Source organism: Typha angustifolia, chromosome 11 (genome assembly GCF_048772165.1).
Source record: "Typha angustifolia cultivar Huaian chromosome 11, ASM4877216v1, whole genome shotgun sequence".
NCBI lineage: Eukaryota > Viridiplantae > Streptophyta > Magnoliopsida > Poales > Typhaceae > Typha > Typha angustifolia.
The window spans coordinates 11760560-11774425 of NC_133249.1; the positions used below are offsets into that span (position 1 = coordinate 11760560).

Genomic DNA, 13866 nt, shown 5'->3' on the forward strand with positions numbered 1-13866 from the left:
CTTAGCCGTGACCAAGCTTCGCTACCATCACTGCTTCGTTCCTTCACCAAGATCAGCCTCTTCCCTCCTCGAGTTTGCAGTGATCAATTGTGTTAGTTTAATTATCTTGAATTTAATGTCAACTTTTGTCTGGACTTTGTATTTGAAATTTGTGTTAATTTAATTTTCTAGAAGTTGATACGAACAGAGTATTTATATATTGAAGTCAATTAAAGTTTGTGAAGTTAGAAGTAGAATCTATTTGCATTAATGGTAAATTGAAATGTTATTATTTTTTTGTGTCTAAAAGAAAGATTAATCTGTTTAAGATTCGATACTTATCCATTTAAGATCCGATCCGTATCTACAAATAATCTGATCCGTATTTACAAATTATCTGAACTGTATCCGAAAATTATTCGTATTCGTTTAGTTTGGATATGATTTTAATTTGCTATCCGTCAAATATTTGTATCTGGACAAAATATATGGATTCGGATGTGGGTCGAGTAGTAATCGATCTGTTTTCACCCCCTAATAGGGACGCAGAAAAAAATGATATTAATTGTTGTGCAACTTGTCCAAAAATATTTAACTCCATACTACAAAAATTTTAAAATAAGAGCATGACAACTTATGCCATATACCTTGTTATTAGAATCAGACTGTTACGTACTAGATTTGGATTGATCTGGACGTAAAAAAATTATGAAAATTTAATGGAGGTAGCTTCGAAAGTTAGAGTTCTAATGGATCTAGTTTCATAAGAATCTGACATCTGGATGAAATAATAATAATAAAATAGTGGAGCAATATCAAATAGGGCAAAACGGTAATTAACCGATGTTGTGGCGGTCGTCGGAGGGTGGCGGACGACCAAGGGTGGTGGTGGATAGGTAAGGTAGGGTGGCTGTTGGTGGAGGTAGATGGCTAGGGTTTGGAAGGTCAGAATGTTTCTACGGCTATGGTCTACTTCTAGAAAGATAAGGATAATCTAACGACTATGGTAAAAAATAAAGGCGAGATAATGAAATAAATTAACTTAATCATCATTCCATAACTCCCCTAATCAACATATGACTATTCTACGCGGATTATCTGATTTATTTAAAATTCAAAATAATAAAATAAAACTAACTAACTAACTTTATTCGATTTAACTCATGTGGCCAGATTGTAACACAAACCGGATTAAATCAGTTATATGCTAGTTTATTGGGTTATTGCTTAATCTAGTGGGTCACCTAATGAGACTTAAAATATTTTAAAGAATATTTATAGTCTAAATAATTTTAAAATTTAAAACATCTATAAAAGCAAGACAATTATTGTATTTCTTCCCTTATTTAGCTTTTTTTTTAACAAGTATTTAGGTTTAAGTACGTCAACTAATATGACTTACATAAAATCATATCTTAATTACACTTTTAACTTTATAAAAATATATTTACTTTTAATTTTAATACTAAATTACCTCAGGTAAATAATAGAATATTTGAACATTAAAAATAATCAAGTGAATTGAAAACTATGAGCAATCGAATCGTAGAAACTCATTCAAGTTGCATATTTGTTGAACTACCGAGTCTGTCAATTTTTATCAAATTAGTTATACTTCTGATCTTATAATGAAATCAAACCAACTATATGATCAATTTAGTGGCTCAACCATGGATAGACCGGTAGCTATTTCCCGGAATAATTTTAAACCTCACCTATTTTTCATAAAGTTCTAAAAATAGACACTGTATGTAGGGGTGTAAACGAGCCAAGCTTGATCGAGCCCGGCTCTAATGAAGCGTGGATTGAAATTAATTTCAAGTCTATCTTTGTGATCAAGCTTGAATTAAAATAATTTCAATCCGAGCCAATTTCGAGCTTAAACGAGCTTGCTCAATTAGCAATTTCAAACCATTTTTGAGCCTGAGCAAGCTTGAATTAATTTAAGCTTAAATCAAGCTCCAAATAAAACCTAATTCAACTATAAAGATATAAATATTACTAAAATATAAATTACAAGCAATAAAGATAAATGGGTTAGAAAACTACAAGCAACCAAAATAAAATTACAAACAATAAAGATAATTGTGTCAGAAAATAATAGCTGAAATTCTGAATGAGTGAAAGGGTTTTAATCTGATGATTCATATTAGTTTTTTTTATATATATAATATATATATTCGAGCTTTATCAAGTTGACTTGATTGAGCCGGCTCGGGATCAAGCTCGACTCAACCTATTTTCGAGCCGAGCTTGATCGAGTATTATCGATCCAAGCTCGAGCCGAGCACGAGACGACTCGAGTATTTTGACAATCCTAACTGTATGAATTATTTTTAAAACTACTAAATTTTCTGTTCAATTATCAAAAAGAATTAATACCAGAATTGGTAAAAGTTAGTAAATTACGGTAGTTTTGTTCGCTGCTTTAGTCAAAAAAGAGACTTGGAAAATTAACTGGTATGAAAAAATGCGAAACAGGATAACGGGCGACACGTGTCCGGGTCTGGCTTCTGGAGTATTTGGGAACCGTCGTTCCTTTTCTATATTTCCCTGGCGCGACTAGGAGATTAAGATAAAAATGATCAAAAGAAAGAAGAGAAATAACTAGAAACTTCTACAATTTCTTCCGCCCTTTTTTATCCCCATCAACCAAAATCGTCTCTCGCGATCACCCTCTTTCCCCGTCGACACCGACCTCGTTGATCTGCCCTCGTTGCTTCCTCTACGCGGCTCGAATCGATCGCCACCTGTACATTTCCCTTTTCACATCTTTAATTTTAAAACGATTTGTTGATGATTATTTGCCTCTGATGTAATCGATCATCGATTTTTATTTTAGAGTTGCACTGGGATTTTCTTTCGATTTTCTTCTATTCTGTTGCTTTTGGTATTTGTGCTATGCAATCTGTTGCTGATTAGGGTTTCCTTTCATTTGATTATTTGTGAGATTATCTATTGATATAGTCGGAGGAATTGTCAATTGTTCTTATTGATCTTTTTCGGGGATAATTTTTTTCCCAATTTTGACTTTTTTGGGGTTCTCTTGATGGGAATATGATACATGTTACACATTAAACCGTAAATTGGCTTAATTTTAACTGAAAACCTAGATTCTTCTATGTTTTTCTTCTATTATATGTTCCTGTTGTGATATTGCCGATCTAGGAAGAGAATTTATTACTAGTAAGGCTGTAATTCTTACTTAAAATACTCTGTAGGATTATAATCTGAGGAGATGCAGAGAGGAAGAGGTGGGAGGGATGATATCTTCGGGTTTGGCGATCCTTTTGCTGGATTTGGTGGCCTTGGGCGACCCGGAAGCCTGATTTCTAGCTTCTTTGGTGGGAGGGATCCTTTTGATGACCCATTCTTCACTCAACCCTTTGGAAGCATGATGGGCCCGAGCATGTTTGGGCCGAGTTTTTTTGGACCACAACGGAGCATGTTTGGCGAGAATAACAATGCTGGATTTATAGAGCAAGCCCCCCAGCCTAGCAAATCTAAAGGGCCAGTCATCAAAGAACTGTCTGATGAGGAAGGTGAGGAAGAGGAGAATGATAAGCAGCAGAAAGAGAATCCTAGAAAGCACTCCAGGTCTGGTAAAGAGCCATATGTTCAAGAACCCGAGGAGGAAACTGAAGGTACAACACTTTCACAAGCTTGAAAGTTCTGTTGTGGTGGTTGTTTCATTGATTGGCTTCTTGGATATTTGGTCTTTGCTGGTGGAAAGAAAAATTCATGTTTGAATGGTTTTCTTTTGCAGAGAAGAAGAGCAGGCATACACAATATCGGAATGACTTCAGCAGGGCTATCAATGCACAGCCACAGAATCATTCTTATTCTTTCCATAGTTCAACTGTGACTTATGGCGGTCCTGGTGGTGCTTATTATACTTCGTCAACTACAAGGAAGACTGGTGGTGATGGTGTAAGCAATTTTAATTGGTGACCTTTTTCTGATAATATGGGAGTAATTCATATTGCAGAACTTGTTCTTGGCATGGGGTTGCATTTTAATTTGATTTCTGTTTTCTTAAGTCAATTCTGGATCAATTCTGTTGCTTTATTATTATCAAATATTTTTGTCTTTCATGTAGATTACTGTGGAGGAGAGTAAGGAGGCAGATACTACCACTCGTAGGGCTTCTCATAGAATATCTCGTGGAATCCGTGATAAGGTATACACCTCGTTCTTAAGAGACATATAATTGTTGGTCCATGGTGCTGACTTATTAGAACAAGATTTTCTAATAGCAATATTTCATGTTCGATACTGTTAATAGGGGCATTCAATGACAAGAAGACTCGAGTCTGACGGGAGGGTAGACACCATGCAGATGTTGCATAACCTTAATGAAGGTTTGATATGCTGAACAGCTGCAGGCTCCTTTTTTGGTTTCTTTTGATGTACTTATGATATTATGTGCTATTTATCAGATGAACTGCCTGGATTTAATGAAGCATGGAAGGGGAGTGCAAGGCAACATTTCCCAGGGTGGAATCCTGGGTTCGACATGCTTGATAATGGCAACACTAGTAAGTTCTGATTTTGATTGGAAATACGAATAGAGACTATTTATTCTATTTTTGTTCCATTTTAAGGTAAATTATTGTGACCTAGTAACTTGTATGGAGATGGCTATCAAATTGCATTTGCAACATAGTTTTTGCAAATATATTAATGCTGATAATGATACTATCTTTATGTTTTCTCATTTGTACTTGTGAACTTGATGTGGGCACCATCTTCAATTTGACCAAAATAGAATTACTCGAGTCCAATTTTGGTCTAATTGTTGCTTTTTAATTCAAATAATTAATTGAATTAGTCAATTGACAGATATGGTAGCCTATATGCAGGGGATATCCATATTGAGTTATTACCTAAATTGGGTTAGTCAATTTAGGTAAGGTTTAATCAATTAGGATCTTATTAGGAAATGAATTCCTATTAGAATCTCAATTGATAGTTACGGTAAGCTTATATGTGGGGGGTGTCCACATTGATTTATTACCTAAATTGGATCAATCAATTTAGGTAAGATGATCAATTAGAGTCCTATTAGGAAATAAGTTTCTATTAGAATCAGCTAGAATTAAAGTTAACCTATTTAAGGGTTATTGCATAAGAAATAAGGACAAGTTGGAATAAGATTTATTTGAGATCTCTCACTTTCTCCCTGTGGTCTTTTTCTTCTTCTCTCTCTTTCTCTCTCCCTTTCTCCTACTCTATCTTAAGATCCTTTTCTAATCTCTTCTACTTCCTCTCTAAACCTCTCTTCTTCTTCAACCTCTAATTTTTCGTTGGTTATTGCTGCTGTCCAAAAGATTCCAGTAGTAAAAGAGAATCTTTGGGTGCCCGGACGTGAAGAGGACTTGGTTTTCAAAGTAAAAGCACTACTATTCCATTTATTGATAAACCTAAGCTCTAAAGTCTTTCCTTACACCATATTTTAGGCCTTTCTACTATCAACGTACCTATTTGAGAGTTGAGGAAGCTACTGCTTTATCTGAGTGGTTTTCTCTCCTTCCATCTAGTAGTGATCATTTTAATCAATTAACTTCTTATCAGTTATTGCTTACTATATTTTACTTTAGTTATTTGTTTGGGTCGATTGTTCTTCAAAACATTGCATTCATACTAGATTTGCATCAGAACTTCATCCATCTTTACATTTATTGCTGCTTTCCTTCTAAATGTTTGCAAATATTTTGGTGTGTATTTTTGAATTGAGACAGTGACTAGGAGGTTTTGGAAGTAGTACTAAGGACAGTCTGCAGGATGGCAGGTTAGACTTAGCAGTATTATTGTATTACTTAGGGGCTTGGAGTTCTTGGCAAGGTAGAATGTAAATGCAAAAACTATTATTGAGGATGGCAATGAGGAAGCATTCAGCATCGTAGAAATTAAGAGTTGTTTAGAGTTACTAGTGTTTAAAGCAAATTTGGTGAGTACACTCACTCTTAAGCAAATTTCAACCTGTAAGTAGGTGCTCAAAGCAGGTCTGCTTAGTACACACTGCTTTCCTTTAATACGGAGAACCTGAATTGAAATTTCTATGTCTCAAGAGATGAGAATTACTCTATGATTTATGACTATGGAAGAATATATCTACAAGATGTAGATACTAGAGAGGCTTTAGCTCTATGAGGATATTAACAAGTAGCTCAAGGCCAAACAAAATCAGTTTATGCCATTTTAAAAAATTGAGAAAGGGCAGCTTTTCTCTATCACTTCTATTAGCAAGGGAGAAGGGTAGCTGTAAAACGTTAGATGATCTGGAGTTGTACCAGGATAATGAAGAGGCTACTTAAGGACTAGATCATCCAAGAGATGAACTCATCCTTCAAATTTTGGTCGTGATAAAGAAGAAAAATTTGAGAAACTGCTACATAATGAATCCTGAATTCTTGATGTTTCACAACACAAGCAAACAGAGTTCCTAGTGCAGAAGTTAACTTTTATCAATTTAGAGCAGCCTCATATCTGTTGCATTCTAAGGGATAGTGCTACTATGTACAAGACACAAGCATTAGGATAATGACCATCTGTTATTTTTGTTATAAGTATCTCATTGCTTGATTTGGCATTGAGTCACTACTTGTGCTATTGGTGGTCCAGTTGATCAAATTTCTTTCTCCAATGAGGTTGATATTGGCATTGGCCTAAGGGGTTTACGACCTCATGGAGGGACTTTTTTGAATTCAGGGATGCGACCTAGTGGTCATTGTGTAGGATTATTTTCTAGAATTAGTAGATTCTCATGTTCAAGCCTTGGGTGTCATGTGGAAAAGGAAAAGAAAAGTGCGCGTGTGTTAATAATGTTTTAGCAGCTCTTACTGACTAGATGAATAGAAATTCTTGTTATAATTAGCCATACAATGAACATTTAATACTTCAGCGCTTATTTTTTCCCTTCTATTTTCTGACATTGACTCAGGTAATGATATAAGGGCCTGATATGGATGTGACAAAATTGAGATAATCTTGTTTGATTCATTTTGGTGAATGATATTCATTGGGATGATGTGTGAAAAATGATCTCATTCATGGGTAAGGTCATGAATTGTGATTGTGGATGTCAGTTTGGGATAGCCGATGATGTGGAAGGAACGTATATGGGATATTAGGGGCTTGTTTCAGAGTTTGGAGACTAGATAGATGTTCCTTTGGTTTCTTCAGAAAAAAGAAAAAAAGATTCCATTTGGGATCCTATTTATTTGTTTTGCATCTTTTCAATTTCTCTACTTATTGAAATGCTTTTTGTGCATCTATTTTGGTAGTTAATCTTCATTTAGGTTTGACTAGAGTACTTGGTATTCGTTATATATGATAACTATGTGTGTAAGGTCTTCTCTGACCTAAGTCAGGTGTTTGAGTTCTTAAGAAGTTCTCATTTCCTTATTCAAATATGAGATTGAGTTATCACTGCAATTTGTGAACTAATGTTTATTTGAACCTGAAGTTTACACAATATAACTGATTTTCTGTTCATCCGTATGAAGTGATGATGAATGTGAGGTCTTTGGATATACATGTTTTCAATCTTTTTTCTTATTTCGATTGCCTTTCCTGGTACTTCATTTTCAAGTTCAACTCTCTTCTTTCCTTTTCTGGTCTTTGCTTTTGATATGGAACCAAAACTAATTCTAAGCCTACTGGTCCTATATGATTGTCAAAGGTTGTTAATTGCACAATTATTTGAACCGTAAGTGTCTGGATAAGTAAACTGGTGAATTAAGCACCAAGCCAGTTTGGTTATAGAACCGTAAAAAAATTTGACTCAGTGAATACTGGCTGCCTCGGCAGTTCAAATGGCGAAATGTGGACTCGGACGGGTTTTGTGGATCAACCAGGTTGACCATTTCTCCAGAATTACTAGTCGTCCTTAGTAATTAACTTTTCTATTCTTTACCCGAAGGGTAATTTAGTCTTAAGTAATTATCTTTAAAAAATTAGTAAGTGTAATTGAAACAAGGATTGCAATTCTAATACGCCCGTGCTAGTAGCACATTAATGCAATTGTAATATTTTTTTTAGCATAGATTCAAGTATTGGTTGATCTCGATCCTCTGCCAGTTAAACGGATAGGCTGATATGGCCAAGTTAGTCAATATTGACCACTCGATCCTGATTCTAAATCCGATATTTAGAAATTAGAACCTTGCTTTTTCGGGTCTTTATGTGTTTCTTGCTTGAATATATATTCAATTCTACATTTGAGTTCTTTATCCTAGATAATAGTGTAAATGACGTATTTTGTTGAATACTTAACAATAGTCTAGTAGAAACATAATTCAATACATTAATATATAATAAGAACACATTCATTTATTAACAATATTGCAATTAACTTTTGATGGTTTTGAAGATATCTTAAATTGCTCCTAGATGTCCTCCATTCTCTCTTTTTTCTCCAACTTTATCTTTTTCTAATTGATAAGGTGGCCAGCAAAGAGACTCATTTACGAGCCCTTAATGGGTTTTGGATGTGCTAGCACATATTATGTGCTGCTCAATACCGTACCCATACCGGTTGGCACAACAAGTCACACTGTCGGCACGAGTGACACATGTTGTGTCAGGTGCCGAATGTTGTAGAATAGAGGAGTCCTAGACGAAATGAATAAATCTTAGTATCCAACTCAATCCAAAGTTTAAGCTATTATTCAGAAACTTAAGTATCTATATAAACCCTTTCATCATTTTACTCTCTTTTTACTATAAGGCTAACTCTTTATATGTGATACTCAATAATTTCTCCCTTCACATATGAATCCAACATAAATGGCTCCCGATCAAGTCCAATTTACTACTCTTAACCAAGCTTTGTGCCCAATTCTCTTCCGGTCAAAGTTGTCTGAGATAATGTATCAATTCCACACATCCTTCTCCTAAACCAGGGCTTTTGCTCTGTCTATTGTGACCGAGATTGCGCACCTATACAGAGTGCCCTAGTTCTAACCAAAGGCTTTAGCTCCACCGGTCATGCCACCCTGCTTTTATTGCGTTATCATGACTCTTTTAGAAGAACCCACATATACACTACTAGAGGCACCAAATTGATCGCATCAAATTGCTTCAAAGTTAGTAGTTCAAGATTTCTGAACCATCGGGCTATGACACCACTTGTCTTAGATAGGCGATCTTAGTCCAAGTGAAATAGAGTTTGGTGTAAATCTTAGAATCAAACTCAAGTCACAAGCTTAAGCTATTAGGTGCGCTCAAGGATCTATATAAATCCTCTCTTTTTTCTCTTTTCAACACAGGACGGAACAATAAGGTGGAAGAACCGTTGTTTTGGCTCTTTAAGACTCTTTGATTATAGATACTATATTGGTGGTATTTGAGTAGGCTGTTTGGGGAAAGGAAGGATATAGGATTGAATTTTCTTTTTCTTGTATGATTGTGGTGTTTAAGCTTCGAGGTTCTAAGGAAAGCATGATAATAGTCTTTTGGAGCATTGACTGCCTAATTCGCCTGGAATAGACCCTAGGCTTTACAACCCAAGTCAGCAAGGGTTGAGCTAATCTTGCTCGAACCTTTGATTTTCTGCTCTGCATGCAAGGATCACAAGTAGCCCCTATGATGGGATGCATTGGGGAACAAGCGGCTTTAAATGATTACATATTGTAATGTAATTGGTGCTGCTGTACTTTTGAGCAGGTGAACTAGGATACTTTTGGTGGACAATTTTCTTCGTACTAGTGAAAATTGGCAGGGAGCGTAAGCTCACTGATTTTGATAATTGAACCATAATTTTTTAAGATAATGGCGTTGGATATCTGTGCTACAAATGATAGATAGGTTTGCTTATACTTCAGTTTTTGATCTTGTTTATTGAACAGGAGGTGGTGGCACCAGTGGGCGAGATCAACAAGCAACCAGGGGCTGGGCTCTTCTGGCAGCCGAGCAGGCACGCCATTCTGGACAGGTTGGATCACAGCCACAGCCGCAGCTGCAGCCACAGCCACAACCACGCAATGGTTCTTTCAGGAGGCGTGCCTGATGCACAAGAATTCACGACTAGTAGCATTTGTGGGAGTTAGGGACTCCCTGTATGTAGTTGAATAATTCGTAAGTAGAACATTCAGTATGTTGATGCGCCCCAGGAGGAACACTTCTGCATGTTCTTTTGGTTGAATTGCTGTTATGCCAAAGAGTAGCAGCTATAACTTTAATAGAACTCTTTTCTACTCTTTTAAGTGGAGGATGTAGCTGTTTTCCGCAATGTAATTTCCTTGGTAGTTGCTGTGGTCTAAAAAAGACTTATTAAACTGCTTGTAACTGTAGAGACCTTATTATCCGTAGGTAGGAGTCAAGCAAGCTTTCAACGATGGGAATTTGGTTATGATCTGGAACCATGTTGATAAGAGGATAGGGCTATAGAAAGTTTATAAGCAAGAAAATCGACTGAGAAGCTTCTCCATGTCGTCAAATACATCGGTGAATATTGAATATTTTTGCTTATGGGTCGTGATTTTGTCATGAAACGACAAGCTTAATAGTTGCGTTAAGATCGCTTGATCCTCACAATGGACAGCATTTTGGTCCACACAGCATAGAAGGATGGACTAATTTGCCTTGCTCAATGTTCACTATTTGTCTTGGTCAGTGCTAGTTCTTTCTTATTTATTTATTTTTATTAAATAGTGCTAGAAGTTGGGAAGTGAACATATTGGGACTTTAGATGTCTATCGAGGAAATTAGTCTCTGGATGGAAAGGTTCTCTTGTATTAGTCCAGAATTATGATTCTGGCCTGGAAACATCGAACGACTGTGGGCGTGGAACGCTAATTTGTTTAGCAAAAGGGTTTGATGCCACTTTTTAAGTTTTGTAATGGTATAATTATTTAGGAATGATAGATTAATTATCATATCCGGGTACGAATTAGATGGCAGATATATTCGTGTTTGTTTTCAAAGTGTATAAGAATTTATGATATAATTAGTGAAATCTACAGAAAATCAGTAATTATTGTAATAGTTTTTCGAACTAGATGATATACGAATATTGATTAGGATATTATTCTTCAATCCATATTTGTATTTGAATAGGCTATTCAGTAGAGATACAAATTCGAAAAACTAGATGGATAGAAAAAATCTCGGATATGGAACCAGACGAGATTGAATCCGATCTGTTTTTACCCCTTAATCCGACTCATATTTGTAGAGCAGACCATTTGGACTTTAGCAAATATCATTGTATATCAGTCATTAATAAAATGTATTCACCACATGACTCCTAGAGAGGAGACAGTAGATGGAGATAAGAACATAACTAAGAAGTTCCTTGCGTTGGGTCAGGAAACAAGCTGTGAAGGAAATTCCAAATTAAATCGGCAGTTGAACTCGACGGCTAGCCAAGCACGAGCAGCTTCACGGTGCTGATGTTCACCTCAGCAAGACCCTAATATGAGCACAATATAAAAATGATAATTTAGGCAGGCAGCAAGACAATCAGTAAAATCATATCATGATTATGTTCTTCATTCTATGATACATGGGAACTAATAAACAATTTGGGTGTATACAACTGCTCTAACAAAGAATGTACTTGGTTAGCATGTACATGTGAGTTATCTCCCATAACAAACTCATGAACAACACCATCGACTTCAAGCCAACTGCATCCAGGGACTTTCCTTATATCCTTGTTCCTCATTGTCATCCTAACTGCCGTAACATCTTCCCACATCCCAACACTAGCATAGATGTTGGATAGAAGAACATATGAACTCGAATTGCAAGAACCCCATCCTATTAAATTTCGAACAATCTTTTGGCCCATCTCGGAGTTTCTACAGTTCCTGCAAGAACTAAGCAAGGACCTCCAAACTACATCATTCGGCTCGACGGGCATACTCTCAATCAGCTTCCATGCCTCTTCCAAGAGTCCCGCTCGACCAAGGATGTCTACCATGCACCCATAATGTTGGACCTTAGGTTCCAGGCCATAATCTTTTATCATCGTCTCAAAGCAGATGAGACCTTCCTTAACTAGACCAGCATGACTACAGGCATTCAGCAGTCCAATGAATGTAATGTCATCTGGCTTCAGATGGAACCTCTCCATCTCAGAGAAGAGTTTAAGGGCTATGTCACCATGTCCATGAATAGCTAATCCTCCAATCATTGCGTTATAATGATCGACACTCCTTCCTGAAACCTCAAATACCTGTAAAGCATCATCCAACCTACCGCAATTGGAGTACATGTCAATAAGTGCAACACCAAGCTTACCATCCAAAGATAAGTAATTCCTCTTGACATACTCATGTATGGCAATACCATCATGCAAGCGGCCCAATTCAGAGATTGCCGAAAGAGCAGAGGCTAGAGTGACACTATCAGGAGAAACATTGCCTTCGGCCCGCATCTTGTCAAAGAGATGCAATGCTTCAACAAAATACCCATTCTTAACATAGCCATTAATCATGATGTTCCAAACAATAACATCTCTCATGGTCATCGCACCAAACAACCTCTCAGCCTTGTCAACAATTCCAGCATCCATATACCCATTAATCATGTTGGCCCATGAGATCACGTCCCTCTCAAGCATACATTCAAACAACTGCTCCGCATCAGCCAACCTCCCACACTTGACATACCCCTCAATCATCAAATTCCAAGAAACAAGATCACGCACCGGCATTTGGTTGAACAGATCGCGAGCAACATTGATGCCGGCAACATCTGATGCATACCCATCAATCATTGAGTTCCACGTCACCAAGTTCCTCTCCAAATCTCCCATTCTATTAAAAAGCTCCTTTGCGGCATCCAAATCCCCGTTTTTGACATACCCATCAATCATCGTATTCCAAGAGACAGAATCTTTGTCAGGAATTCTATCAAACATTTGCCGGGCAAGGCCACACAGTCCGCACTTGGCATACAGACCGATCAAAGCGTTCTGTAAGTAAAGATTCGAAGCTTGCTCGGTCTTCTGTACAAGCGAATGGATCTGAGAACCCACTCTAAGCGACGGGATCCGGGAGCAGGCCTTGAGGGCGAGCGAGAAGGAGAACTTGTCGGCGAAGAAGCCATTAGAGAGCATGAGGGAGAAGGTGAGGAGGGCGTGGAAGTGGGAGGAGGATGCCTTGATGAGGGCGTTCCAGAGGAAGGGGTCGGCCGGGTTAGGGTTAGGGCTCGGGAGAGAGAAGAAGAGGCGACGGGCGAGGAGGCGGAGGGGAAGGGAAGGGGAGGAGGAGAGGCGGAGGACGACGTGGGAGGCGACGGAGGGGTCGCGGAGGAGGCCGGTGGTGACGAGGTGGCCGTGGATTTGGTGGAATTCGCGGCGGGTTTTGCAGCGGGGGATGAGGTCGAGGGTGGGGTGGAGTGGTGGATTCGCGCGCGCGAGGAGAAGCATCGCAGCTGTAGACTGGTCGCGAGACGAAGAAATCTTAGCTAAGTTTTTCAAGCTTATGTACACAAAGAATTCATTTTCAAATGTATACTCTGTGGCTCTTGAGAGACTAACAAGTTAATCTGAAAATAATACTTTCTATGGCTACAAATATTGAAGGTCCAAAGGTTAGATACATTTTTATTTTGATAGAGAAATTACTTTCCCTTTTGAACTCTTTTTATACATCACTAAGCCATCAAAAAAATTTAAGAATAATGGCTTACTCACAAACTCTTAATTTTTTTTTTTGGACATTTATCAAAAATACCCACTATTTTATTTTTTTTAATTTATTCACACCATATCATATGAATTTTTTGTATCATTGGTTGAATTTTAATGCCTCAGAAATACCCTAATATTAGTTCTCTTAACCCAAAAGTGACCTTATACATAGGTTAAATTTACTATAGGTGTAAAATGATATTAGTATCCTTTGTATAAGTTAACCTCTCTAACCTTTTCTA

At 37.3% G+C, this 13866-nt stretch overlaps 2 protein-coding genes across 2 annotated transcripts; one reads left to right on the forward strand and one right to left on the reverse strand.

Annotated features, from left to right (window-relative positions):
• The first annotated feature begins 2546 nt into the window (after positions 1 to 2546).
• On the forward strand, positions 2547 to 10334 carry LOC140770721 (uncharacterized). Its single transcript, XM_073111980.1, has 7 exons — positions 2547 to 2731; positions 3201 to 3623; positions 3746 to 3909; positions 4079 to 4159; positions 4265 to 4340; positions 4419 to 4517; positions 9831 to 10334. The coding sequence occupies exons 2-7, from the start codon at positions 3218 to 3220 to the stop codon at positions 9989 to 9991; spliced, it is 987 nt and encodes a 328-aa protein (XP_072968081.1). The 5' UTR covers positions 2547 to 2731; positions 3201 to 3217; the 3' UTR covers positions 9992 to 10334.
• A 1111-nt stretch (positions 10335 to 11445) lies between these two features.
• LOC140770322 (pentatricopeptide repeat-containing protein At2g45350, chloroplastic) lies at positions 11446 to 13440 on the reverse strand. Its single transcript, XM_073111468.1, has one exon. The coding sequence runs from the start codon at positions 13358 to 13360 to the stop codon at positions 11480 to 11482; it is 1881 nt and encodes a 626-aa protein (XP_072967569.1). The 5' UTR covers positions 13361 to 13440; the 3' UTR covers positions 11446 to 11479.
• Positions 13441 to 13866: the final 426 nt, after the last annotated feature.

Excerpts from the sequence above, each read along its gene's own strand:
- LOC140770721 (XM_073111980.1), top strand. The coding sequence starts at position 3,218 with ATGCAGAGAGGAAGAGGTGGGAGGGATGATATCTTCGGGTTTGGCGAT. Across the intron at positions 3,910-4,078 it reads GGAAGACTGGTGGTGATGGT|ATTACTGTGGAGGAGAGTAA; the intron begins GTAAGCAATTTT and ends TCTTTCATGTAG. Across the intron at positions 4,160-4,264 it reads CTCGTGGAATCCGTGATAAG|GGGCATTCAATGACAAGAAG; the intron begins GTATACACCTCG and ends TACTGTTAATAG.
- LOC140770322 (XM_073111468.1), bottom strand. The coding sequence starts at position 13,360 with ATGCTTCTCCTCGCGCGCGCGAATCCACCACTCCACCCCACCCTCGAC.